Source organism: Giraffa tippelskirchi, chromosome 7 (genome assembly GCF_054371585.1).
Source record: "Giraffa tippelskirchi isolate mGirTip1 chromosome 7, T2T-mGirTip1v1.2.pri, whole genome shotgun sequence".
Classification (NCBI taxonomy): Eukaryota; Metazoa; Chordata; class Mammalia; order Artiodactyla; family Giraffidae; genus Giraffa; species Giraffa tippelskirchi.
Genome location: NC_137281.1, coordinates 119506672 through 119528712, shown reverse-complemented (window position 1 = coordinate 119528712; position 22041 = coordinate 119506672). Strand labels below are relative to the sequence as shown.

Sequence of the window (22041 nt, the reverse complement as noted above, 5' to 3'; positions counted from 1 at the left end):
AATTTTCTAGCTGTTTTAAAATAAATTATTTGCCAAAAAAAATAATTCTATTATGCTTATAAGGTTATGCTGAGGAGCAGTTGGACAAAACTGAGTGCAGCTTTTCTTAAAACTGAGAGGGGCATATTTCAAACATCAGTAAAAGATTTACGCCCTCAAATGAGTTAACTTTACATGGAGCCAGGGTCCAACAAACAGTGGCTGAAGGCACGCTGGGAGCAACCACGAATGACAGTGGAGGGAGTTCAGTCAGGTAGGAGGAAATGGCTCCATACCTGGTCTGCCCTTACTGCTCACCCGGGGGGTTTCAGACGTCAGGTGCCTGGGCCTCACGTGAGCCCCAGCAGACAGTTGGCAGCCCGAGAAGCCAATGACAGGTGTTGGAGTTAGCTCACCTGATCTGCATGCCTTTACTCCAGGAGCACATGTCCTTCCGCAAGAGCAGGTTGTTCAGGGTGACAGCCCCCACGATGTAGAACATCTGCTTGACTACCTGCTTGATCAATTCGGGGTCCATGCCGTGCTGACACATGACTGAGTGGAAGGAGTTGAGCTGTCGCAGGATGGAGTCCAGTGTGTAGGTACCCTCGTCAGCGATGCTGGAGGTTCGCTTTCTTAGCCCTGTGGGCTTCACCCCAGAGACACCTTGAATGGTTTCATGCTCCAGCATTCCAGAGACTAAAAGAGAAGTTCACATGTCAAAGAAGAAGATTTTGATGGAAACACACGCACATGCACACATACACACACACAATTTAGGAAAATGATTTGACATCAAAATAGAGGGAGAAGGAACTACAAGTAAAAGGGCATCTGGATTTTAAACTTTAATGAAAGAATTATCCTTAAATGCAAAAATTTACCATGAAATTCTAATGGATTATTTTCTAAAATATGAAACAGTAGTCTTAATAGCACATGTGTAAAGTTTCTTGGGAGGGTTTTTGAGACAGAGGTTTTTAAGAGAGAGGCAATTAGGGAGAATATAAGTATTCTCCAGTAGTATTGAGCCTCAGAAGCAAACAAATCAAGTAGTAAGAAAAGCAGGAGACCAGGCAGTGGTCTTTGGAGAGGGGAGTCACATGGGGCTGGAGAGCTGGGCCCTTCCTTGCCCTGAGCTTCCCTCAACAGCTTCGCACAAAATCAGCAGCCTGCAGTTTTTACATGCCTTCTAATTCTAATTTCACACCTGCTACACTTTCCAAAGGAATATAGGTAGCATGATATGTACATACATACCCAGAGTGAGTGCACACATATAAAGAGAGGTACATGGAATCTCATATACATAGACACACACACTGATCAGTTGCTCACCCAATGAGAAACTGCAACTTTAAAACAAATTGCCTTTAACGATTCCACGGGGGCCATAAGATGGACAACTCAGCATGGAGTGTCTGAGACCTGTTCTTGTTGCCATGGTACCTTCCCAGCCCTGTTACTATAGCCAATCAGGTAATCTGCAAACCCTTCTCAGTCTCTTTAGTTTTAGTTGGGTCCCTAGAAAGTTCTCTACAGTAGTGCCCTCGATGAAAGTTTCAAGTATTTTTGTTTTTGAAAACTGGAGGTCTGTTGCTGGATATAAAGCATAACCCCATCTTAAGAGAGAGGCATTACACATTAGAGAGGGAAACTATTAATAGATCCTGCCATTTCCACCACGTAGAAGCAGGGATTTTGATGTGCCCCAGTTAGTCATGGCTGTGGTTCTGAGATTCCTCAGCTAATTTTGAGACTGAGTCTTACTACTTTACCTTCTCCATATGAATACATGCTCTGACACACGTGCCACGAGACAGACCTGGACGTCAGCAATGCCCTGGACTTACCAATCATTGGCTGAAGGATATTCTCTAACACCCGCACGAGCTGCTGGTAGATCTGAATTGCCAAGTCACTGAGCACCTGCCGGTACTCAGCCAAGTCAAAATTGGTGAGGCAGTGTTCATTCTGGCGAGAGGTGTTGTGTTTCATAAAGCCCTAGAGCCATAATCCAGAGTTAATGACATACATGAAATAAAATGTCTCCTGTCTGTTTAACTCTCATTTGATCAACATCCCCATGCTCTTTTTTACCTTTCTCCTAAGAGTTCCCATCCAACTTCCACATAAGTGCCAGGATAATCCGTTCCAAATTTTGTGTGTGTGTTTCTATCATGTCCCTGCTTCAACTTCTTACTAGCATTTGAATAATATCTAAACTTGGTAGTCTAGCATTTAAGCCTTTCCACCAGCAATGTCAATGAAACAAGATAGGGGAACTCAATTTGAAAAAAAAAACGAATGAGTGTTTTCACTTATGAAACAGCTGGTTTACTGCCAAACACTAAATTATGTAAAGTACCAATCTCTTAACTTCAGTTCATTAAATAGTCTTATTTATAAATTCTGTACCTGAAGGACATACATAATTTTCTTAAAACTGGTCATTTCTACAGAGACTGGTGAATAAATAAAAAATTTTCCTTTATTATATTTTATGGTATTCATACAGGCTTCTCAGTCCAAGCTTAGAACGGAATCTTTTGATGGTATGTGGTAACACAGAAAGCCAACTGTACAGGCAGGTTCTTTTGCCTACTTGATGGATTCTGGCCACACTCAAGCATTTACCTCTCTACAATTTACTTGACAACATGGTCTAGAACTGGGGACTGACAGGACAGTTAACAGGCCCTCTGGAGGATTCTGGTCTGTCAGTTCCACCTGCTCAGGGGCCATGTCTTATTCATACTGTATTTCCCATCATTTGCCAGGACAGTCTTCTGCTCCAAGCCCATGAGTGCTCAGAAAGCGGCCACTGCTCAGCTTCTCTGCCTGTCCTGACAGCAAAGGATGGGGAGGCACAAAGGGCAGCATTTATGGGCACAAGCTCATGAAGGTGGGCAGACCCAAAATCCTAGCTCAGCTCCTTATGGCTGAGAGGACGTGGGCAAAGCGATGAACTTGTTTGAGCCTTAGTTTCCTCATCTGTAAAACTGGGTTAGAATTCCTACCTCACAGAGATGTAAGAATAAACAACGTAATATATAGTGAGTGCTATCTGATATATATGATGTAGCTATTAATAAATAATAATTATAAATATGTAGTTTTGAAATAGGAAGTCTATCAACTAACTGATGAACACACCACTACAGGCAAAAGCAAAACATATTTTTGGAAAAATCTTGAGATATCTTTTAACATGATCACTTTTAATGTATTATAGAAAGCTAAAATTGATTCATTTCTTTAAATAGCGCAATATATCTATCCTTGAAAACCCCATTTTCACATCTTAACAAAAAGTTTCAGTGCGATAACTGTTCAATGACCAATGCTCATTTTATTTCTGTTGTGCTTTCTCATAATAAAAACTGTCAGAGGGAAGAAACTACACCACTTCCCAAGTCAGTTTCATAAATAATGAATGTCAAATAGAGCTATACACTGTCAAGCCACTTCTGAATTCAGGTTTCTAAATTAACAAATGGCTAAACATTTTGTGCTTTAAATTTTTTCCTTAAAAAGTTCATAGAAAGTATAGCATGCTACTAGTTTTGTAATCAAGGTTTTCTCACCTCTTCTCCACTGTACTGCTTTAAACAGTGCAAAAATCGGCAGGTGTTAGAAAGCCAAAAGGAGACGGTTTCAAAATCATCACCTCTTTTCTAAAAGAGAGAATAAGCCTAAATTAGTTTTTTCCTTATGGAAACAAAAGCCTGAAAAAACTGAATAGATACCAGAAGGCCTGTTTCCTTCACTTACCATTAATAACAATTATAAAAATCAATCACATTACAGTTGTAAAGCCTCATGTTGCTGCTACAGAATTCAACCACTGAATTCATTAGTTGTTACCTTGTTTGGCATCTGTTTTCTTGCCATTAGAAAGTGATGCCCATTCATTCTGTTGATATTAGCTTAGTAATCCCTTTAGGCAGAAAACAATTCACCAAGTCTAGCGTACCCAAACTTACTTCCCTGGGGGTTACTGAAGGAATACGAAAGGACTAAAGGTACAAAAGAGAATCACAAACACTGTGAAGCACTAAAACCCAGATTAGGTTGAAAATCGTGTCATTGATTAAGATACAGTTTCTGAGGAGCGAATCAGACATGGGATGGAGGGAGTCCTGTGCAGGGCACTAGACAGTTTGGCTTTTCATCAGTACTGGGCCGCATGTCAAACAACAGCTCTAAATCAAAACAGGACACGAGACAAATGTACTTCAATTTAAAAAAAGGATGTTCCAAAAGAGTGTTATGTTCATGAATCTACGTTTTTTACATTTTTTAAATTATTTTAATTTTTTTCTAAAGTCTTTATTGAATTCATTACAATATTGTTTCTATTTTATGTTTTGGTTTTTCTACTACAAGGCATGTGGGATCTTCGGTCCCTGACCAGGGATCAAACCCACACCCCCTGCATTGGAAGGCGAAGTCTTAACCATTGGAAAATGGAAGTTTTAACCACTAAGGAAGTCCCAAGTATCTACTCATTTTAAATTTTTAAACAATCAGGTACAATAATTAGTCAAATTAGATAAATTTCTTCTTGTAATTAAGATGAGAGGGAGAAAACTTCATGATCTGGTTTTGCTGTCTTTGTAGGCGTTAACTTAAGAAGTAGTAAAATTCATAGTCTAATAAATGCAATATACCATCAATATACCAAAAATTACATGAGCTCCATTCAGAAGACATTCATCAATTTTTGAGTGTTAAAATATTTAGAAACTCCACACTTTAGTAACCACTGTAGAATGTAACCGCATAGAGTATCTGTGTAGTAGGGACTGAGAGCCGGCATTAAAAGTTATGACCAGGGGCTGGGGGAGAGTGTTTAATGGGTGCAGAGTTTCAGTTGGGGAAGATGAAAAAGTTCTGGAGATGATGATGGTGATGGTTATACAACAATATGAATGTACCTAATGCCACAGAACTGTGCACTGAAAAACGGTTAAAACTAAGAATAATGTTCACTGTTTGTCTAGGTTGTCAAAAGGATGATTATGCAACGTGACTCAGTGATTACTGAGTTATGTAGGGCTTTCTGTTCTATTATATAACTTCACTGCCTTTTCCAAGTGTTTCCTCTCTGATTAGTATCTATGTGTTACTTCTCACATGAAACCAGGCATTTCAGGTAACAAGGAAAATTATAGGGTGAGCTGGAGAATAATGGGAAGAAAAGTCAGAAGAGAATTTTAAATATTTTATCAGACAGCCTTTTATATGAATGGGCTAGGTATTACTAAACATTTTTAACACCTATTTTAACTATAGCATCATATTCCCTGGATATATGAACTCTGTACATACGAACTTCACTAAGTATTTTTAATTTAGTTCTAAGACAGACTCAAAGCAGACTATTTCTATGAAGAAACTTAGTTTACTTCACAACTAAATGTAAGTATATTGAATCAATTTTGATTATTGTTCAATCTGAGCCCTGTTTTGAAAGAAAGCACATAGACACATTACATAATGAATATTTCCTATAATGGAAGGTATCAGTTAAGACTAAAATGTGGCCATAACTGGCAACTTAGTGCATGTTTAAGGATGGAAAAATAACTCTGTATACACCCTGTCATCATTAATATTCATTATGAGAAATTTGTTGAACATGAACTAACCTTTAATACTTTTTTGATGCTGTTAATTGTTGATGTTAGCAATGACCTTACTTTCTGATCATCATTCAGGTAGTCAGCATGTCGAACACACATAAACAGGATATACGCTGGTAACCCTGGAATCAAATTGACTGCTACGCCACGTGGCTTCAGTTCTAAAAAAGAAAAGAGGAAAAACAGTCTTATATAACTTTGAAAGTCTTCATAAGGAATGTTTTTTGAGATATAAAAGAACAGTTCTCATGTAACAGTTCAATCATTCAGGGTAAATAGGTCATGTTTTTTAAAAAGCATATTTTAGAGTAGAGGATTTCTTGACTATAGGGACATGAGAATCTTAGTTGTTTACACAATGACAACTCTCCAATGTCTATCTCCTGCCCTGACTTTTTCTTTGAATCTAGGCTCATGTAACAAGTGGCTTTTGCCATCTCTGCTCAGGCCGGTCCCACAAAGCCCATCCTCCATGGAACCTGCTCTTCCAGGAGTTGTCCCATCTCAGTAAGTGGCAGTCTCTGCCTTCTAGTTTCTCAGGATATAAACCTTGTCATCATCTTTGTCTTCTTTCCTTTTCTCACATCACACATCTAATTCATCAACAAATCCTGTTGGCTCTACACATAAGACACGTCCAGGATAATCCTGCTACTTCTCTACCAGCTCCCCTAGTCTAGGCCGCCACCATCTCCTCCTGGATCCCAGTGAGAGCTTCCCAACTGGTCTCCCTGACTCACCCCTTGCTCCTCAGTAGTACCGTTTCCACACAACAACCAGAGTAATTCTATAAGAAAATGTAGTCAGATCATGTCACTCTTGTTCTGAAAATCTTCCAAGTAGCTTCTCATCTCACTCATTTGTAAAACCTGAAATCCTCACCATGGTTGTGTGATCTGGCCTGTTCCCTTTTCCAGCTCACTGTGCTCCCCCATTAAATGGGTCTCCTTGTTGCTGGGTGAAGATGCCAGGCATGTGCCCACCCCAAGGCTTTCTGTCTGGAATGTTCTTTCCTCAGCTATCAGCAGGACTTGCTTCCTTACTTCCTTTGGTCTCTGTCCAAAGGAGATCACCTTGTCAAAGAGGCCCTTCCTAACAACTTTATATAAATTCGTACACCTGCCTTCACTGTTCATCTTTCTCACCCCCTTATTTGTTTTTATCTACCTCCCCCCACCCCATGGAATATAAACTCTTTGAGAATAGAGACTTTGTTCATTACCCAGTACCTAGAAAATGCTTAGCACGTGGTAGGAAAGCCCCAAACATTTATTGAATTGATGAATCTTTTTTAATTCTGTGCTTAAAAACCAGTGGCTTCTTACCATTTTTTCAAAATGAAGATCACACTGAAACCTAAGCGCCTCTGCATCTATATATAGTTCTAAGTTTAACACCATGAACTCTAGGAACATTAAACCACTGCCGATCACACTGCTGCCACCCTGGCACCTGGAGGGGAGGAATGCTCTGCAAAGGCTGAAAGGAGAGGCTTGTAGTGTTTTGAGCTCACAACTTATGGGCTGCATACACTCCTGAACTATTTCCCATGCTCCCCTAAAAAGTCTTCTTGCAGAGCCAGTGGGCTAATACCCAGACTCAAAGGCCTTCTGCTGCTCTGAAGGGCTTCTTCTATTCCCATCTCCATTGTCCACTGCTGGAATCTTTTCCTTAATTCTGTTCCTTCCCTACTATTAAACTGTTTTTCCTGACATATTTAGTCATATACCTTCCTAGGGAAGTAAGGAACAAGAAAAATTCAGGGACTTAAATGGCCTAGGACAGTGGTGTTCAACTGCAGCTAGCTACACGTTAGAATCCCTTGAGAGATAAAAAAAAGAACTAGGGACATGGCCAGGTTCTTTCCTCTAGACATTCTGATGTAATTAGTCTGTAGGGGGGAACATATAACAACACTTTTCAAAAGCTTCCTGGGTTACTATAACAGGCAACAGGAGCTGAGAAGGCCTCACGTGACCCTAATAGGCAGCCCTCGCTGGTGTCCTTGTAGGGTGACTGACAGCCATGAGGGGTCAGAATGCTGTGGCAGTACTGCACACAGCACGCAAGGGTGACTCAAGAAACCAGTGTGAATATTTAATAAATGAGTGACTAGTCTCTCCCACCACTGACATGTACCAGAAAGACCTTTCATCTCACACAGGAAATACTTGCCCAGAATCAGGTTCTTCACAAGTTTTTGCTCATCCTCCTTCTTGTATTCCAGCATTCCTTGGAAATCCTTTTCTTTCCTGGGAATGTTGACTGGACGAATGGGTTCATCAATAATCTGTCCTGGTGATATGTTCTCCATCTGGCCCACTTCATTAGAAACAAAAAGAAGAAAAATGTTTTCCAGGTAGAAAAGATGAGCGGTTTCATGTTCATATTAATTTTAAGTGAACCCTGTAACAACAGAAACTTGCCATATTTGCACTTAATTGCCCCTTCTTTAAATAATTCTTTTTTGGTAAAACTAGATGGATAGATGGTAAAACGATACGTTAATGTCACTCTGACAACTAGTACTTACTACTACTATCAACATCAAGAATCTTACTTGATTCAAAAGCATCTTTTTGTAATACATTTTATTTTGTAATAAGATTAAATGTCCCCAAAGTAAGTGGCTTAACTTCTTAGCTAACTAATCAGTATCAACCATAAATGTCTAAATATATTTAGACTTTAATTCATACAAGGAAATTCAATATTCTATAGAAGCATCCTTCATTCCCGAAGAAACCGTGAGCAGATAGAACAACCTGTATTTAATATGTGTGTGTGTGTGTGTGTGTGCTCAGTTGTGTCTGAGTCTTTGTGACCCCATGGACTATAGCCTGCCAGGCTCCTCTGTTCATGGGATTTTCCAAGCAAGAATACTGGAGTGGGTTGCCATTTCCTTTTCCAAGGGATCTTCCAGACCCAGGGATTGAATCCGTATCTCCCGCACTACCAGGAGGATTCTTTACCACTGAGCCACCTGGGGAAGCCTCAGTATTTAATATTAAAATAATTTCCTAAATTTATTCATTTTTTTGTTTGTTTTAGTAAAGTGTTAAAAATCCTACCACAAAGTTGCAACCAAAAAAGTACAACCACTGGTTAACAACCCTTTCAGATGTTAAAAATAATCACCATTGTTGATGGCAGCTGTGAGAAGGGAACTTGGGGTTAAAAGAAAAGTCTCCAATTTTATCTCATCTGGGAAATGCAAGGGAACACGAGTTACAACAGTGTTTGTGGAGCTATATGCTAGCAAGCACATTTTTAATTCTCTTATCTATAGGAAGAGCAGCAGTTAAGACATCTGTTTAAGTGCAGATTAAGTTTGAGTTCAGAGAGTGTTGGCAAACAAAATGCAGATCAGATGCATTAGAAAGTTCTATCTTGCTGAATCCATAAGGTATCAGTAGTGCTTCTCCTGTCACTCTGGGCAATTTCCTGTGTTAGTTTTGGGAAGCCAGTTCCACAGCACGAGGTTATCACAGAGAACATCAGTAACTGCCAGCACTCTTGCTCGTGTGGCAGAGAGCCTGGTGACACCTTGTCCACCTCATGCTGCAGGATCACACATCGGGGCTCTCAGCGCTGAAAATCACCACCGTCTATCAACATTATGATATCTAAAGAGCAATCATACTGTAATTGGACAAATCAGGGCTGTGGCCACCTCCCATAACCTAGTGTTTCAGATGTATGATACAGTCTGGAACCATAGGACTAACGGAAAAATGCATGCATCTCCACAAGAGATATGAGATTCAAGCTATTTAGTTTTACATAAATTATTTCTGGAGACAGTTTAAACACAACACCAGGGGGATTTCAGAATCAGCACACAATGGCCCTCACAGCTCTTGTATATGTTCTATATGTAAAACAAAATAATAGAATCCCTGCCATCTATGAACTAGCTGCTTAGAGCCACAGAAACAATTCTATGAGGGGAAACTGGAAGGAAACAGATTCAACGTACTGATATTAAGTTTATCAACAAACACACATATGTGGACTCTGAATAACTCAAAACGTTTTAAACCTACCAATTTTATCATATTTGATTATGACATATAGTATTACTTTATATAACACAAAGGAAGGAAAGATACTGCCAATTAAACTACAATCTAACAACTGCTATAAGATACATCATAATTTCAGAGATGTTAAAATGTGAAAAATTGTGTGCCTCAGAATCTATGAAATATAGTGAATATTTTAACTAAGACATTACATGTTTTAAAAGAAACCTTCACTTTCCTTTCACATATCTCTAAAGAAGATATTTTTGGTTCTGTATAAAAATGCCAGAGATAAAATTTGCCATATTTTCATTAAAATTTTCTCTGTCTTTGAATTCTTGTCAGAGATTAGAGTCTTTACAAAAACTCACAGATAAAATATAGGTATCAGCTCAACATAACCTTGATTTATTTAACAAATCATGTATTAATTAAAATGTCAACCCTTATGTAGTATCAGGAAAATATAAAACCTGAAAGAGAAGCCAGAATACTACACAGTTTTTAAAGACTCAAGGGACTCTGGGGGTCATTTAGCCCAATGCTCCATCTAATACAGACATCTTTCTAGAAAGATCTGAAGCAATACCTATTTCTATCATCTAGATTATTTATACTTGAGGGAAAAACATTCCTGAACCTTTTTATCTTAGAAAAAGAAAGGAAATTGGATGATTTTTTCCCCCTCACTTTTGGTACAGGGAAGACCTTGATCTCAGGTTTAACTGAGACAGTCAGATGAATTACTATAAGAAGAAAGAGTCTGTTGAGAAATACAACACAAGGGAGAGAAGTCAGTGGTCCTCAGAAGGCATGGATTCTAGTTCCACTTTGGCCACTAAGTGGCTGAGACTTTGGAAGTCACGGTTTCTGGGCATCAGCTCCGTTCTCCTATGAAGTAATTAACTGATTTCTAGAATTCTTTTAGGTCTAAATTCCTTGACTTTATGAAAACTGAGATGGAACACCCACTCCTGATTAAAATATAGTACAAAGCACATCAAACTTTGAAACACTCTTGATTTAGATATATAATTTCTGCTAAAATTAGGTATGTTGGCATTTAAAACAGTCTTAGATGGTGTCTAAAAATGTCTCTTTAATTAAGTGTAGCCCATAGGAGGAGGTAAGTCTTGCTATTTTCAACCAGAAGAATTTAAGTATATTATATATTTAGAAAAAATAAGAAAACTTATAGCTATTAGAAGGTGCTTTGCTATACAAAGTTATCAGTGTTTTCTACACACTGTGGGGATAAGACAACAGGAGACAAAGGTATGGGAAGAGCTTGTAGCCTTTATGTTCTGCCTCGGGGAGGGGCGAGACACTGCACTCAGTAAGTGCTCAAGACGCATAAGCCAATTTCATCTTATTCTGTAGAAGTGTATCATTTAACTCAGTTTTTAAGACTATCATGTCTTTTTTGTTTAATCTATGAATTACCTTCTCAAATGTCCTTATAGATTTAAGAATATAATTGGCAGGATAGTTTAACTGATGAGGTTGAATTCTGATAGATAATGGCTTAAAATCGCTAACATCACAAAATATTCTCAGCTATCCCTTTAAGTAAAAATACACATATCAAAGAAAGCTAAGTAAAAATGTAAAATAAGTGATTTTTCTATTTATCAAAAGTTACTAACATATGGTAAATGAATTATTAGGAGCTTAAAAAATAATTTTACAAGTTAATACCCTTAAAATCAGTTGCTTGTAAGCAGATACTCTAATTATCATCTCATGATATAATTAATGCAGAGTTAAGTGCAGAAAGGTTCTCTGAATAAAGATTTTTTAAAGTTCTGCCAATAGATATTACAGCCCATGTATGTGATTTGGAGGTTCAAAATTTTAATAGATGAATCACATAATGCTAAAGGATTATATAATAAAACACGACTGTAAAGTAATCTATCTGATATCTAAACAAATATTTCAGTATTTGTACATGGAAAGGAATATTATCCTCTTCACAGTAAATATCCATGTTGCTGTTCTAAATATTTCTGACACTTACTTACACATTCAACAAACATTAATGGAATGATTATGACAGGTCAGACAATATGCTAGGTGCTGTGAAAACAAGGGGAAATAAGAGATGGTCACCATGCTCAAAAAGATCACAATCCATTGAGGAAGCCAGTAATCAGACAGAAATTTGCTAAAAACGTGACAGTGAAAACCATAAAGGTGGGAGGTGAAATGTGGTACCACAGAGGGTACTGCCGTAGGGTCTGTCTGGATGATCAGGAAAGGCTGCTCTTGAGCATGTGACATATAACTCTGGTCTCAAAGAATAAGCAGGCCTTGACTAAGAGAAGCAGGAAGATCAAACAGATGGAAGAGTTATGGCAGGCCTGGCATGTTGGAGGAATGAAAGCCAGACAGTCAATCATGGCAGATTCTTTTGAACATTCCCAGTGATGGGGAATGTTCACCCTTTGAGCAGAGCAAAAATTATTCAGTGACAATGACAGAATAGATGGGTAGTCAGACTGTACAGTATCATTTCTGGTCAAAATGATAATAGCGTGCATAGTCTGAAGGCAATTCCAAAGAGGGGCTCAAAATCTCTAGAACAATGAGATTGTTGCTGGAACAAGCTTACAATGTGGCTTTAGCCCTGTTCACTGCTACATCCCTGGCACCTACTTAATGAAGGAACAAACACTCACCCACAAGAATCGTTTGTATATAATAAAAACTGATATTTGATTCTTTCTCAAGGTGTTTTCCCATCATCATCACATATAAATCTTGTTTTATAGAATCTCCTTTATAACTACAATTCTTTTTTTCTTATTTACTTCTCTTTTTGTTCTCCATTTGACGATAAGTTCTTTGAGGACGCAGACTCTGTCTTACTCATCTTAGTATCCCTAATACTAAGAATAACAGTAATAAAAATAAGTTGCAGATAGCATTTACTATGTGTCAGGAACCATACTAAATTCATTCCACATATTAATTAATTTAATCATTACAAACCATGTCAGGTAGATATCATTATCATTCCCATTTAACAGGTGGGAATTGTGAGGAATAGACAGGTTCAGTAACTTGGCCAATAGTGGAAGAGCTAGTATTTAAACCCAAGAAACTTGGCTACAGAATCCACGCTCTTAACTGATATGCAATATTGCCTAGCACAGTACCTGGCATATAGAAGACAGCCATTAGGTGTTTATTGAATTAATTCTCTCTTTGTAAGTTGGTACTACCATGAAAAGAACATTTCTCCCTACTCAGCAATGAAAATTTCCACTCCACGGAGGCCAGGTTTGCTGAAAGTCACCTTTGTTATTGTCCCTAATAGTCACACACAAATTGAGCCATACTTTTAAGCCACTAGTATATAGTATAGTATATAAAACCAAGGTTCAGCAACTGTCATAAAAACATGTTTAAATACCTTCTAGTTCACCAATTTTTTTGGCAAATACTTTCAGTTGTTTTTTCAGTTTCCGGACAGTCTTATCTTGTTTTTCAAGTTGTTCCATCAAATCCTAAAGATCAAAATGAGAAATATAACAGAAAGATCAAAATAAGCCATCTAAAATGCAGAGAAGGAAAGCAGACACAAAGTTACAGAAACAGTACTTAGTTTTACATAAAAAGTTAGTTTTACATAAAAGCTCCATAAAAGCTCATTGGTGGAGCCCCACCTGGCTAAAACTGGCAGGCAACAGGAAAGGCAGCTATAATAAAAGCAAATGTTAAAATATACAGTGCAGTAACTCCTTTACAGCGTGATGGACAGCAGGCTCACTATGGAGTGAGTAGACTATAGTAGACTCCGTGGGGGCAAAACAATTAAATGCTCATAAAATGTACTGCTATTTCAGTAGAGAGTTTTTCATTTAAAGGGTGGATAAGCAAGGTAAATTTTGATGAAGGCACACAGTTTTGTGTGAAGTTTTAAGGATGGTTGAAATTAGAGGCTTTTAACTGACACCTACGTATGTGAAGCACTGTCTCTATGAGTTCCACCCTTTGGAGAGGCTAAAACTAGTCCTGTAACTTAGGAAAAGTTAAGAGGTTTCCGGAATTAAAAGGTAAGTTAAAAAATAACCACAGAGAACAGTATAGAGTGGTTGACAGACTAAGTGGCAGTTAGATAACACACCCATAGAAATCTCCTGGGTAATACAATTTTGCTTGTAGGGGAAAAAAGGAGATAATTCCATATGATTTGTGCAAAAAGAGAAAACAAAAGCAGTACATTCATGGGCAGGGGTTAAAAAAAAAGTGTGATACTTGGCTCTCTAATCAAGAATTCTTTCAAACGACAGGCAGAGTCAAACGATCGATAATTAAGTAGAAAAGTAGGCAACAGCAAACCAGGAGCTTCAAGCGGAAATAAAGCAATGATTTAAGAGGTTTGTGGTTGTTATTCAGGTTATGGATTTTAAAAGGCATTTATAAATACAAGTATTCATTCTTCTTCCAATTTAGACAAGGTTGATTTAGATATTAGAGCAATGATTCAAAAGGAACAGTTGCTAACATTTCAAAGTGTTCAGTTGTGCTTGTTGGATTTTTACTTTACCTTTCAAATCATATTTTGCTTCCATCACACTGTAAGCCTAGTGTTAATAACAAACCAAAGGTGACAATGGACGCAGGACACTGACAGAGGCGACACCACTGGCTAAAAGACAGCTGTGGGGAGAAACAGGTTTTGTGAAAGTTTCTGAAGAGACCTCCCAGGAAGGGCAGGCAGAGTGCTCTTCACTTATAAAGGGCTAGAAACAGTGAGGAAGACGACAGAGAAGCACTCTTTTACATACAATCATCCGTTTGTAAAGTGAAATCCGATATGATTGATACTTCTTAGGGTCATCTGCATATAATTCCTCAAAATACTGAAAAAACAGGCACAATGGACATTCGTTTTTCTCTGAGTCTTTGAGGGAAATGCTACCTCTCAGCAAAATCAATTTTAAAATATTTTAAAACACAAATAAGGAACCTATATCTATAGACTCAAAAGGCTCTGATTTGACATCTGTCATTGTCCTCTAATTTTTCTAGTACAGATGATTCTGATTCTATATCCACAAGTACATTTTCACATGCTCAGAGGAAACAGGCGATGTTAGCAGGTAAACAGAGCTGTGGTCCATATTCCCCAGACAAGGCTGTTGTTTCACTCCTCAGACCTGCTCCTAGACTGCTGCACTTTCTCTGCTGCCAGCAGCAGCGGTAAGAGTGGGGAAGGCAATTCAAACCAAAGTGAGAATACTGGCCAAGCTGGAGCTCTTGTTTGATGTTGGAAAGACTGGGTGGAAGCTGTGTGCCTTCCTTCTCTGAAGGGCAGCTTGGGGCAACCTGTGAAGTTTGCTCACTAGAGGAGGCAGAACAGTCATCTCTGTGTTTGCATTTGTGGCGTAGGTGGGTGGGAAGGGTTTTCAGGGTAGAGTTTCAAAGAACACAAAGCCTAGGCCCACCGGTGCTTTAATATTCTGCCCAAGTGCTTCCTACGGAAATGCAAAAATAAAACACTCTAATGACAGTGAAAAACTGCATCATCCCCTGTAGGTAAGTTTGAATCTATTCTCCTGAATTAGCAATCAGTGAGGCAGGAGACGCCTACGAACCTACAAAGAGTTTTCCTAAAATTCAAACTAGGTTTCACCAGCTTAGAATATGGAAGGGATTGATTTATTTTTGTATCAGCTATACAAAATGGAAAAGAAAAGTAATAATGCACACAAGATTGCAAGGGAAATGCTTAACCAACTTAGCAAAACAACTCTGAGAATCTACCACCCAGAGGCATCTTTATTTCATGGTTTCACCTTGTATTTTAAGATAATGATTTAAAAGCACAGAATTTGTATGCTAATCAATCTTTATTATGTTATTGAGTATATTTATCAATTCCTAGGGACCGAAGCACTGTTAGTTTAAGCAACAATATACTTGTGAGTAATAAAATGACATCTTGAAATAGTTCATGATTCAAATCTTCCCCCACAAATCAGTGATATTTCAGGCATTTTGGAAAGAGTCTAGACTTCAAGTCCCTCACCCATCTCTCCCATTCCCACAGTCTCACCAGCAGAAGGACAGACTGGGAAAAGAATACCTTGGGGTTTCGCTTCCAGCTAATATAAAAGATAGTTGAACAGGTGACGCTAGAAAACTATCTCTAATGCAAATGATCACTAATGGATAATTCATGTTGTTAAATCTTCAGAGAAAATCCAAACTATTTTATTACAAGTTATTAAACTCCTGAATTAAAGAAACAATTACCACTAGCCCTAAACAGCTTTTCTCAAAACCAGCCTGACATTTTAGTATAGATTTTATATAGAAATGTGGAATTGGGAGTTCCCTGGTCAGGGAACTGAGACCCTATAAACCATGTGGAAAAGCCCCACCACCACCCGCGAAAAAAAGAAAAAAAAGGAAGTATAACTTTTCAATGACTTTTAATTTAGTAAATATGTTTATCAAACCTAAGTAGAAATCTGTAATAAGTGTTATTTTGTGACTGAGAAAGAAATATTTTGGAAAATATTTTCTATAAAAGAAAGAAGGAAAGAGGAAAAGAGAAAAAAAAAAACTTGGACTTTGTGCCATCACTCAGAATCTATCTGGAAAGGGGAAAAAAAAAATCTCTCCATTCACTGTCTGAATTCTATTAAAAAGAATCAAGAATGTAGAAACTTGAATTCTGATGTTTCTCCTTGACCCTAGAGTTCCAACCAAGATCAACCTACAGCCCTCTTTGGTTCTGCCATCTGCTCCCTGACTAACTTTAACCCTGCTGTCTGCCGTCTGGGCTAGAGAAAGAGAGTGACAAGTGTGGGGCAGTGAACGGCATCTTTCCCAGCCAGGAAGGAGGTTTTGTTCCAAAAGCATGGAGGGCTGCTCTGCTGTCCTTACCAGGTTCTCATTGGTGAGCCGAGTGATCTCATGCTGCAGGCTGGCCTCAATGCGGGCCTCTGGGGGCAGCTGCAGGTTCTGGGCCAGCAACTGCTGCTGCCGGTTGTTCTCCTCCTTCAGGCTCTGGATTTCCCCACGGAGAGCTTCAGCCTCATTCTCGTGGCTCCTCTTCTGAGACTGCAGCTGGGACTCCAGGAGCCTGTGGAGAAGCCACACAGGGAGGAAAGGAAGGTGACATCTGAGTCCCTACCTGGTGGGTGCGAGGCTTTGTGCTCACTTGCAAGGGCAGAAAAATGGGGACTCTGTAGTGTCTGTGTAGCTTCTGACTTGATTAGAGTCTAGAAACTCAAATGGAGCCAGAAACGAAATGAATGCACTCACATATGTGTCTTTCTAAATTGAGGACCCTGCTACAAATACAAAGTTCTCAGAGGCCCTGAAAAACAGGAGAATTTTACTCCTTTGAAAGCTTCATAGGAAATGATGACTAAAACAATTAAAAGACATAACTTTAACCTGGCTTACTATATTTGCAGTAGCATTAATTTAAAGTAGCATTTAAGTTGGGAAAATTAGTATTACTATAATGCCTTTGACACAAAACAATCACTATGGAGGGCAAGATTACAAATGCCCACTTTAATTAAATCTGCCTTGAAGACCTTCAGAATTACTAATCCCAGGCAGGGGGTTGTGACCAGGGCCCCACTTTTACTTTTACCTCTGAACGGGAGAAAGGCTAGAGTGCTATTCTGAAATACATACAGATTTATCCAAACGTAGACCGAGTTCTGAAATTTTGTTTATATTTTAAATTTGTCATCTTCTTTTCCCCTATAACCTTCCTTATCAGTAAGAGAATCCTAACAAGATATGGTTTTGGAAGATCACTATTAGTGGGACCAACAGAGTGGTTACTGCTTCTTTGAGCAAACATACAGGTCAGCTGTGCCATGGACTAGGGCGCTGGCCAGAGAATACCAGAGCCAGCTGGCAACCTCCCTCTACCAGGCACCCCCATTCTACATTCACTCCCTTTCCCAAAGACAAGACAAAGTTACAGATAGGAATTAACTAACAGGAAGAAAGAAAAGACATTTTTATTCCAATCCCCTTGGTTACCAAATGCTGGGCAAAACTTACTGATACTATTATAAGCAAAGAGTAAACAACAGACTAAAAATATTTTGGGGATTACGAAATTTCCGAAGGATTTAAACCAATAACACCACAAAGTTAATGACAACAGTGTGTGATAAGAAAAAAGCAGAATAACTAGAAGCTCTTTGAACAAAACAGTCTATTAAGTAGTTTAAAAATTAATCACTGAAATGATATTTTTAAGACATAAAAACAGTATTTTTAGGACCAAAAAAACCCCGTATTTTTAAGATTTTAAGACACAAGTATCACTAGAGGAGATGAGCATCTATGTTAGAAAGGTGTTGCTGTTTTAATTTTATTTGCTTTCTCCTAAACATGTTTAACATGATGAGTTTGGGTAATTATTTTGAACTATAGCTGTGCAGGAAACCCTCCCGGTTTGCTGTTTCACAAATCTGAATTTCACAATAACCACACTGAATGCCAAGTCGTGTACTTAATACTGCTGTTAGGCAGCATGATGATAATATATGAGAATGTAGCTATATTGCCCAGGCACAGATATCCTTTGAATTGATCATGATTCCAAACAAGAAACCGCTAAGTAATATGTATTAATCTTTCCTACAGTTGTTTGGGCTCTAGTTGAGAGGTTTAGGTTTTCTTCCACTCTTAGTAAGATATTCACAAATTTTAGTGTCTGAAATTTACCCGAGAAGACAACGTATAAGAAATACAGAAGTTAAAGTAAGGAGGCCACTGTTAGTAAGGAAAACAACAAATTAATAACATTCCATTTTGAGGAGACAAGTATAACCTGTTGGCTTGTTTTAACCCTTCATAAACCAGCAACAGCTCTCCATCCTCATTCAACTCATGGCAATCCATAGCAGATGATCTTCCATGCAAAAGGAACAACAATGCAAAACACAAAGGGATACAGGGTGGTAATGAGATGGCGATGGTCAACGGTAGCACACGGTATTTCAACATGTTATTAAGTCACTAGGACTGTCTTTATTAATTACAGATGACTTTAAGACATTACCACAGAAATTATTTTTGGTTAATATATTTTTTTAAATGAGTAATATGTAACATCACATGTAAAGGTCAAGAATTTAAAACAAAATAATCAAGGATCCAGAGCTACTTTTCCTGCAAAATAATAAATGACTCAGGAGGTGAGAAAGATGTTCTGTTTTTAACATTTTGTTCAGCTAGCAGAGTGATCTTATGTCACACATTATGTTAGAGACGAACCACAATAATCATACATATATAGAATGAAAATTTAAGCTATTGTCTTCGTGTGGCAATCTTCATAATTCACTTCAAAATGAAGTTTTAAGTCTTCTGGGTAGGAATTTGTTTTAGCTTGATAAAATCTAGTTTTGTATTTTTAAAATTGCTTTTAAAAGTTCTTATAGGAGTAACTGATAAATATGTCCAAAGTTCCCAGCTTTTATGACACAACTTTAAAAAAAATTTTTGTGTCAAAAACTAATTTTAAGACCTGGGGAAACTGCTTTTATATTAGAAAAGTCACACATTTTATTAAAAGTGTGTATAATTAACAAATAAAAGTGATGAAACTGATCAGAGGTTTTTTTCTACCAATTGTATAAAAATGATATTTTGAGTGTTTGCCAAGTATCAGACACTGTTTTACATCCTTCCACAGGCATTATTTCATTTAGTTCTCCTAGTAACAGTATATACCATTTGCCATATTGCAGAAGAAGACACCAAGGTTTAGAAGTTAGATAGCTGGCAGGTGCTATCTGACTACAGAGCCCAGGATCTTATTCCTCTTACTAGACTTTTGTTGTTGATACCATGTTTACATAAAACAAATTTCATAGACTGCTCTTCTACTTTCTATTTACCATCTCTCCCTGGAGAGTTGATCTATTTGCATGGCTCAACTGTATTATTACATGCCGATGACTTCAATATTTACATCTCAGCCCACATCTCTCTCCTGTTTCAGATCTATATTTTCAATCGCCGAATGAAGTTCTCTTCTTTGATGTCTTCCTACTTCCTTAAATATTTGTAAATCTACTGATAATTTCCTGTACTTCCCCATATCCCAGAACCAGGGTCGTGAAATGGCGTCACTATATCCAACCAAGTATCCACCGCAGGTGCTGCGGAGTTGCCCTTCATGATCCCCCTCCCCTGACCACACATCCAGTAAACTGCAAGGCTGCTCACCTCATCTTCTCAAGTATCTTTCTAAGTGTCCCACTTCTTTCAATCCCAATGGCTATCAACTAAGTCAAAGTCACCATAATCGGTCATTCAATTATGGGAATAACCTCTTAACTGGTCTTTATGGTTTTAATCTTGTTCCACTACAGTCTATGCTTTTACATAAAAGCCAGGGCTAGCCTTCCAATCTCATCATACCATTCTCCTACTAAAAATCTTTCAACAGCTTCCACTGTCATTGGAGAGAAGTCTAAATTCTCTTGGCTATTTCCTCAACACTCTATAAACTCTGTGAAGGGAAGGACTTCATTTATCTTGCTTAATGTTCTATTGCCAGTATTTGGCACATGGTCTGGGATAAAACAGGCATACAATATATATCTGGTGACTGAATAGCTGAGTGGATGGATGAACAATTTAATATAGCTCTTTTTACACTAACACGTTCTCAGCTATAAGGTATGCTTACAACTTACATTCATAAATTAAAATTTAAGTTTAACCAAATACTTTTATAAGCATTCTCTACTCTTGTCCATAAAAGAAGGTAGTAAATACCTTATATCTTGCATGGCAGTATTCTTTAGTCTGTGAAGTATTTCTGTACACCAATTCTGATATTATGCATCAGGAGATCTAGATGTGCACTGATAATCTCTGTTATCATCACTGGCCAAGTTCTTTTAAGTATGCAGTCTTTTAAGTTCAGAGTTTAATAGCATGAAGTTTCTTTGGGAAGCAGGAGTGGCAGAAAGGCCGAGGAATTTCAGAAATGAGCAGTGATAATCTTAGCTACAGGGAAAGTTCAGTCATTTAGTGACTGTGCAAATCTGCATTCTCAGCCCATCCAGGACTCTTAAGACTGAGCTAAGTGTCATCCACAACTTCATTCATGTTTAGAGTAAATGAGATAAAAACCAGAGTTAGGATTTTCTTAGAACATCTTAGGAAACGTGACAAAAACTTGGTCTCAAATTTCAAGGTCCCATCCTGGGAAGTCATGGTACTCTTCGAGAATTATATGGCCAACACAGGTGTGATTCAGCTACTTTATCACTTCTCTTTACATTAAATTTCAATTACTGAAAGCTGCAGCCTGGAAAATCCCATGGACGGAGGAGTCTGGAAGGCTGCAGTCCATGGGATTGTTAAGAGTCGGACACAACTGAGCGACTTCACTTTCCCTTTTCACTTTCATGCCTTGGAGAAGGAAATGGCAACCCATTCCAGTGTTCTTGCCTGGAGAATCCCAGGTACGGGGAGCCTGGTGGGCTGCTGTCTATGGGGTCGCAAAGAGTCGGACACGACTGAAGCGACTTAGCAGCAGCAGCAGCTGCCCCTACAAATCTTCATAAATAACCATCCTGAATAACAAATGGAAGTGACTACCCGAGATAGTCCAAGCTATAGAGTAAGCAATTGATTTTCTCTCTCAAGGCTAAGGCCCTAAAAACACAGAAATATACTCCCTTGATGTAAAGAATATTTTCCTTTCAATTTCTTATCAGTAATGCTACTGTTTTATAAATGAGATTTTAACTGGGAATATATTGGAAACTTTGGATCCCTTTTGAAGGTCAGCTGATATCTAACAAAACAGTGCATAAACACTTGTACTCACTGTACAAGAGGCTGGCTTAAAGGCTAAAAATCAACATGATTAAACCAAAATGAATAAAGAAAGATCAACTTACCTGTTGGTTTCTTTCAAACCAATATATGCTTGTGCTATTTCACCTTTATCTTTCATTTTTTGTACATCTTCTAAAAGTATTGTGGAATCTGTCATTGTGTTCTAAAGGGGAAAAGACATTTCCATATTAAGTGTTAAGTCAAAAGCTTTGGACCACATGTAACATTTTTCTTTCTAACAGAATAGGGGATTTACATGTTCCACAACACACCTGCCCCACCAGAGCATCTGCCCTAGCCCCAGGGTGACTACAGAGAGTGAGGCACAGGCAGTTAAGAGAATGAGGCACCTCCAGTCCCTCTCTTGAGAATCCCTAACACTCTACTACAAAGATGGTGCAATTCCAGAGTAAACAAAATCATTGATGGGCCATGTCTGTTTTATGCTGTGTGAAATACATACATAAATATCAGTGTTCCACCAGTCAGAATGGCTGCTATCCAAAAGTCTACAAGCAATAAATGCTGGAGAG

The 22041-nt window shown here is 38.2% G+C and overlaps 1 protein-coding gene across 10 annotated transcripts in view; it reads right to left on the bottom strand.

Moving 5' to 3' along the window:
- Positions 1-22041, bottom strand: part of MYO5A (myosin VA) — a 212025-nt gene that overhangs the window by 18309 nt on the left and 171675 nt on the right. For 4 of the 10 annotated variants that reach the window (XM_081511474.1, XM_081511477.1, XM_081511478.1 and 1 more), the window contains 10 exons: positions 21571-21671; positions 18477-18557; positions 16556-16754; positions 14449-14523; positions 13071-13164; positions 7803-7949; positions 5634-5788; positions 3567-3656; positions 1833-1983; positions 396-678 (listed from right to left, as the gene is read on the bottom strand). In XM_081511474.1, the coding sequence (XP_081367600.1) occupies positions 396-678; positions 1833-1983; positions 3567-3656; positions 5634-5788; positions 7803-7949; positions 13071-13164; positions 14449-14523; positions 16556-16754; positions 18477-18557; positions 21571-21671 (1376 nt within the window). Of the gene's footprint in view, positions 1-395; positions 679-1832; positions 1984-3566; positions 3657-5633; positions 5789-7798; positions 7950-13070; positions 13165-14448; positions 14524-16555; positions 16755-18476; positions 18558-21570; positions 21672-22041 lie in introns of all 10 variants that reach the window. The other 6 variants (XM_081511476.1, XM_081511480.1, XM_081511479.1 and 3 more) reach the window with 4 other exon arrangements.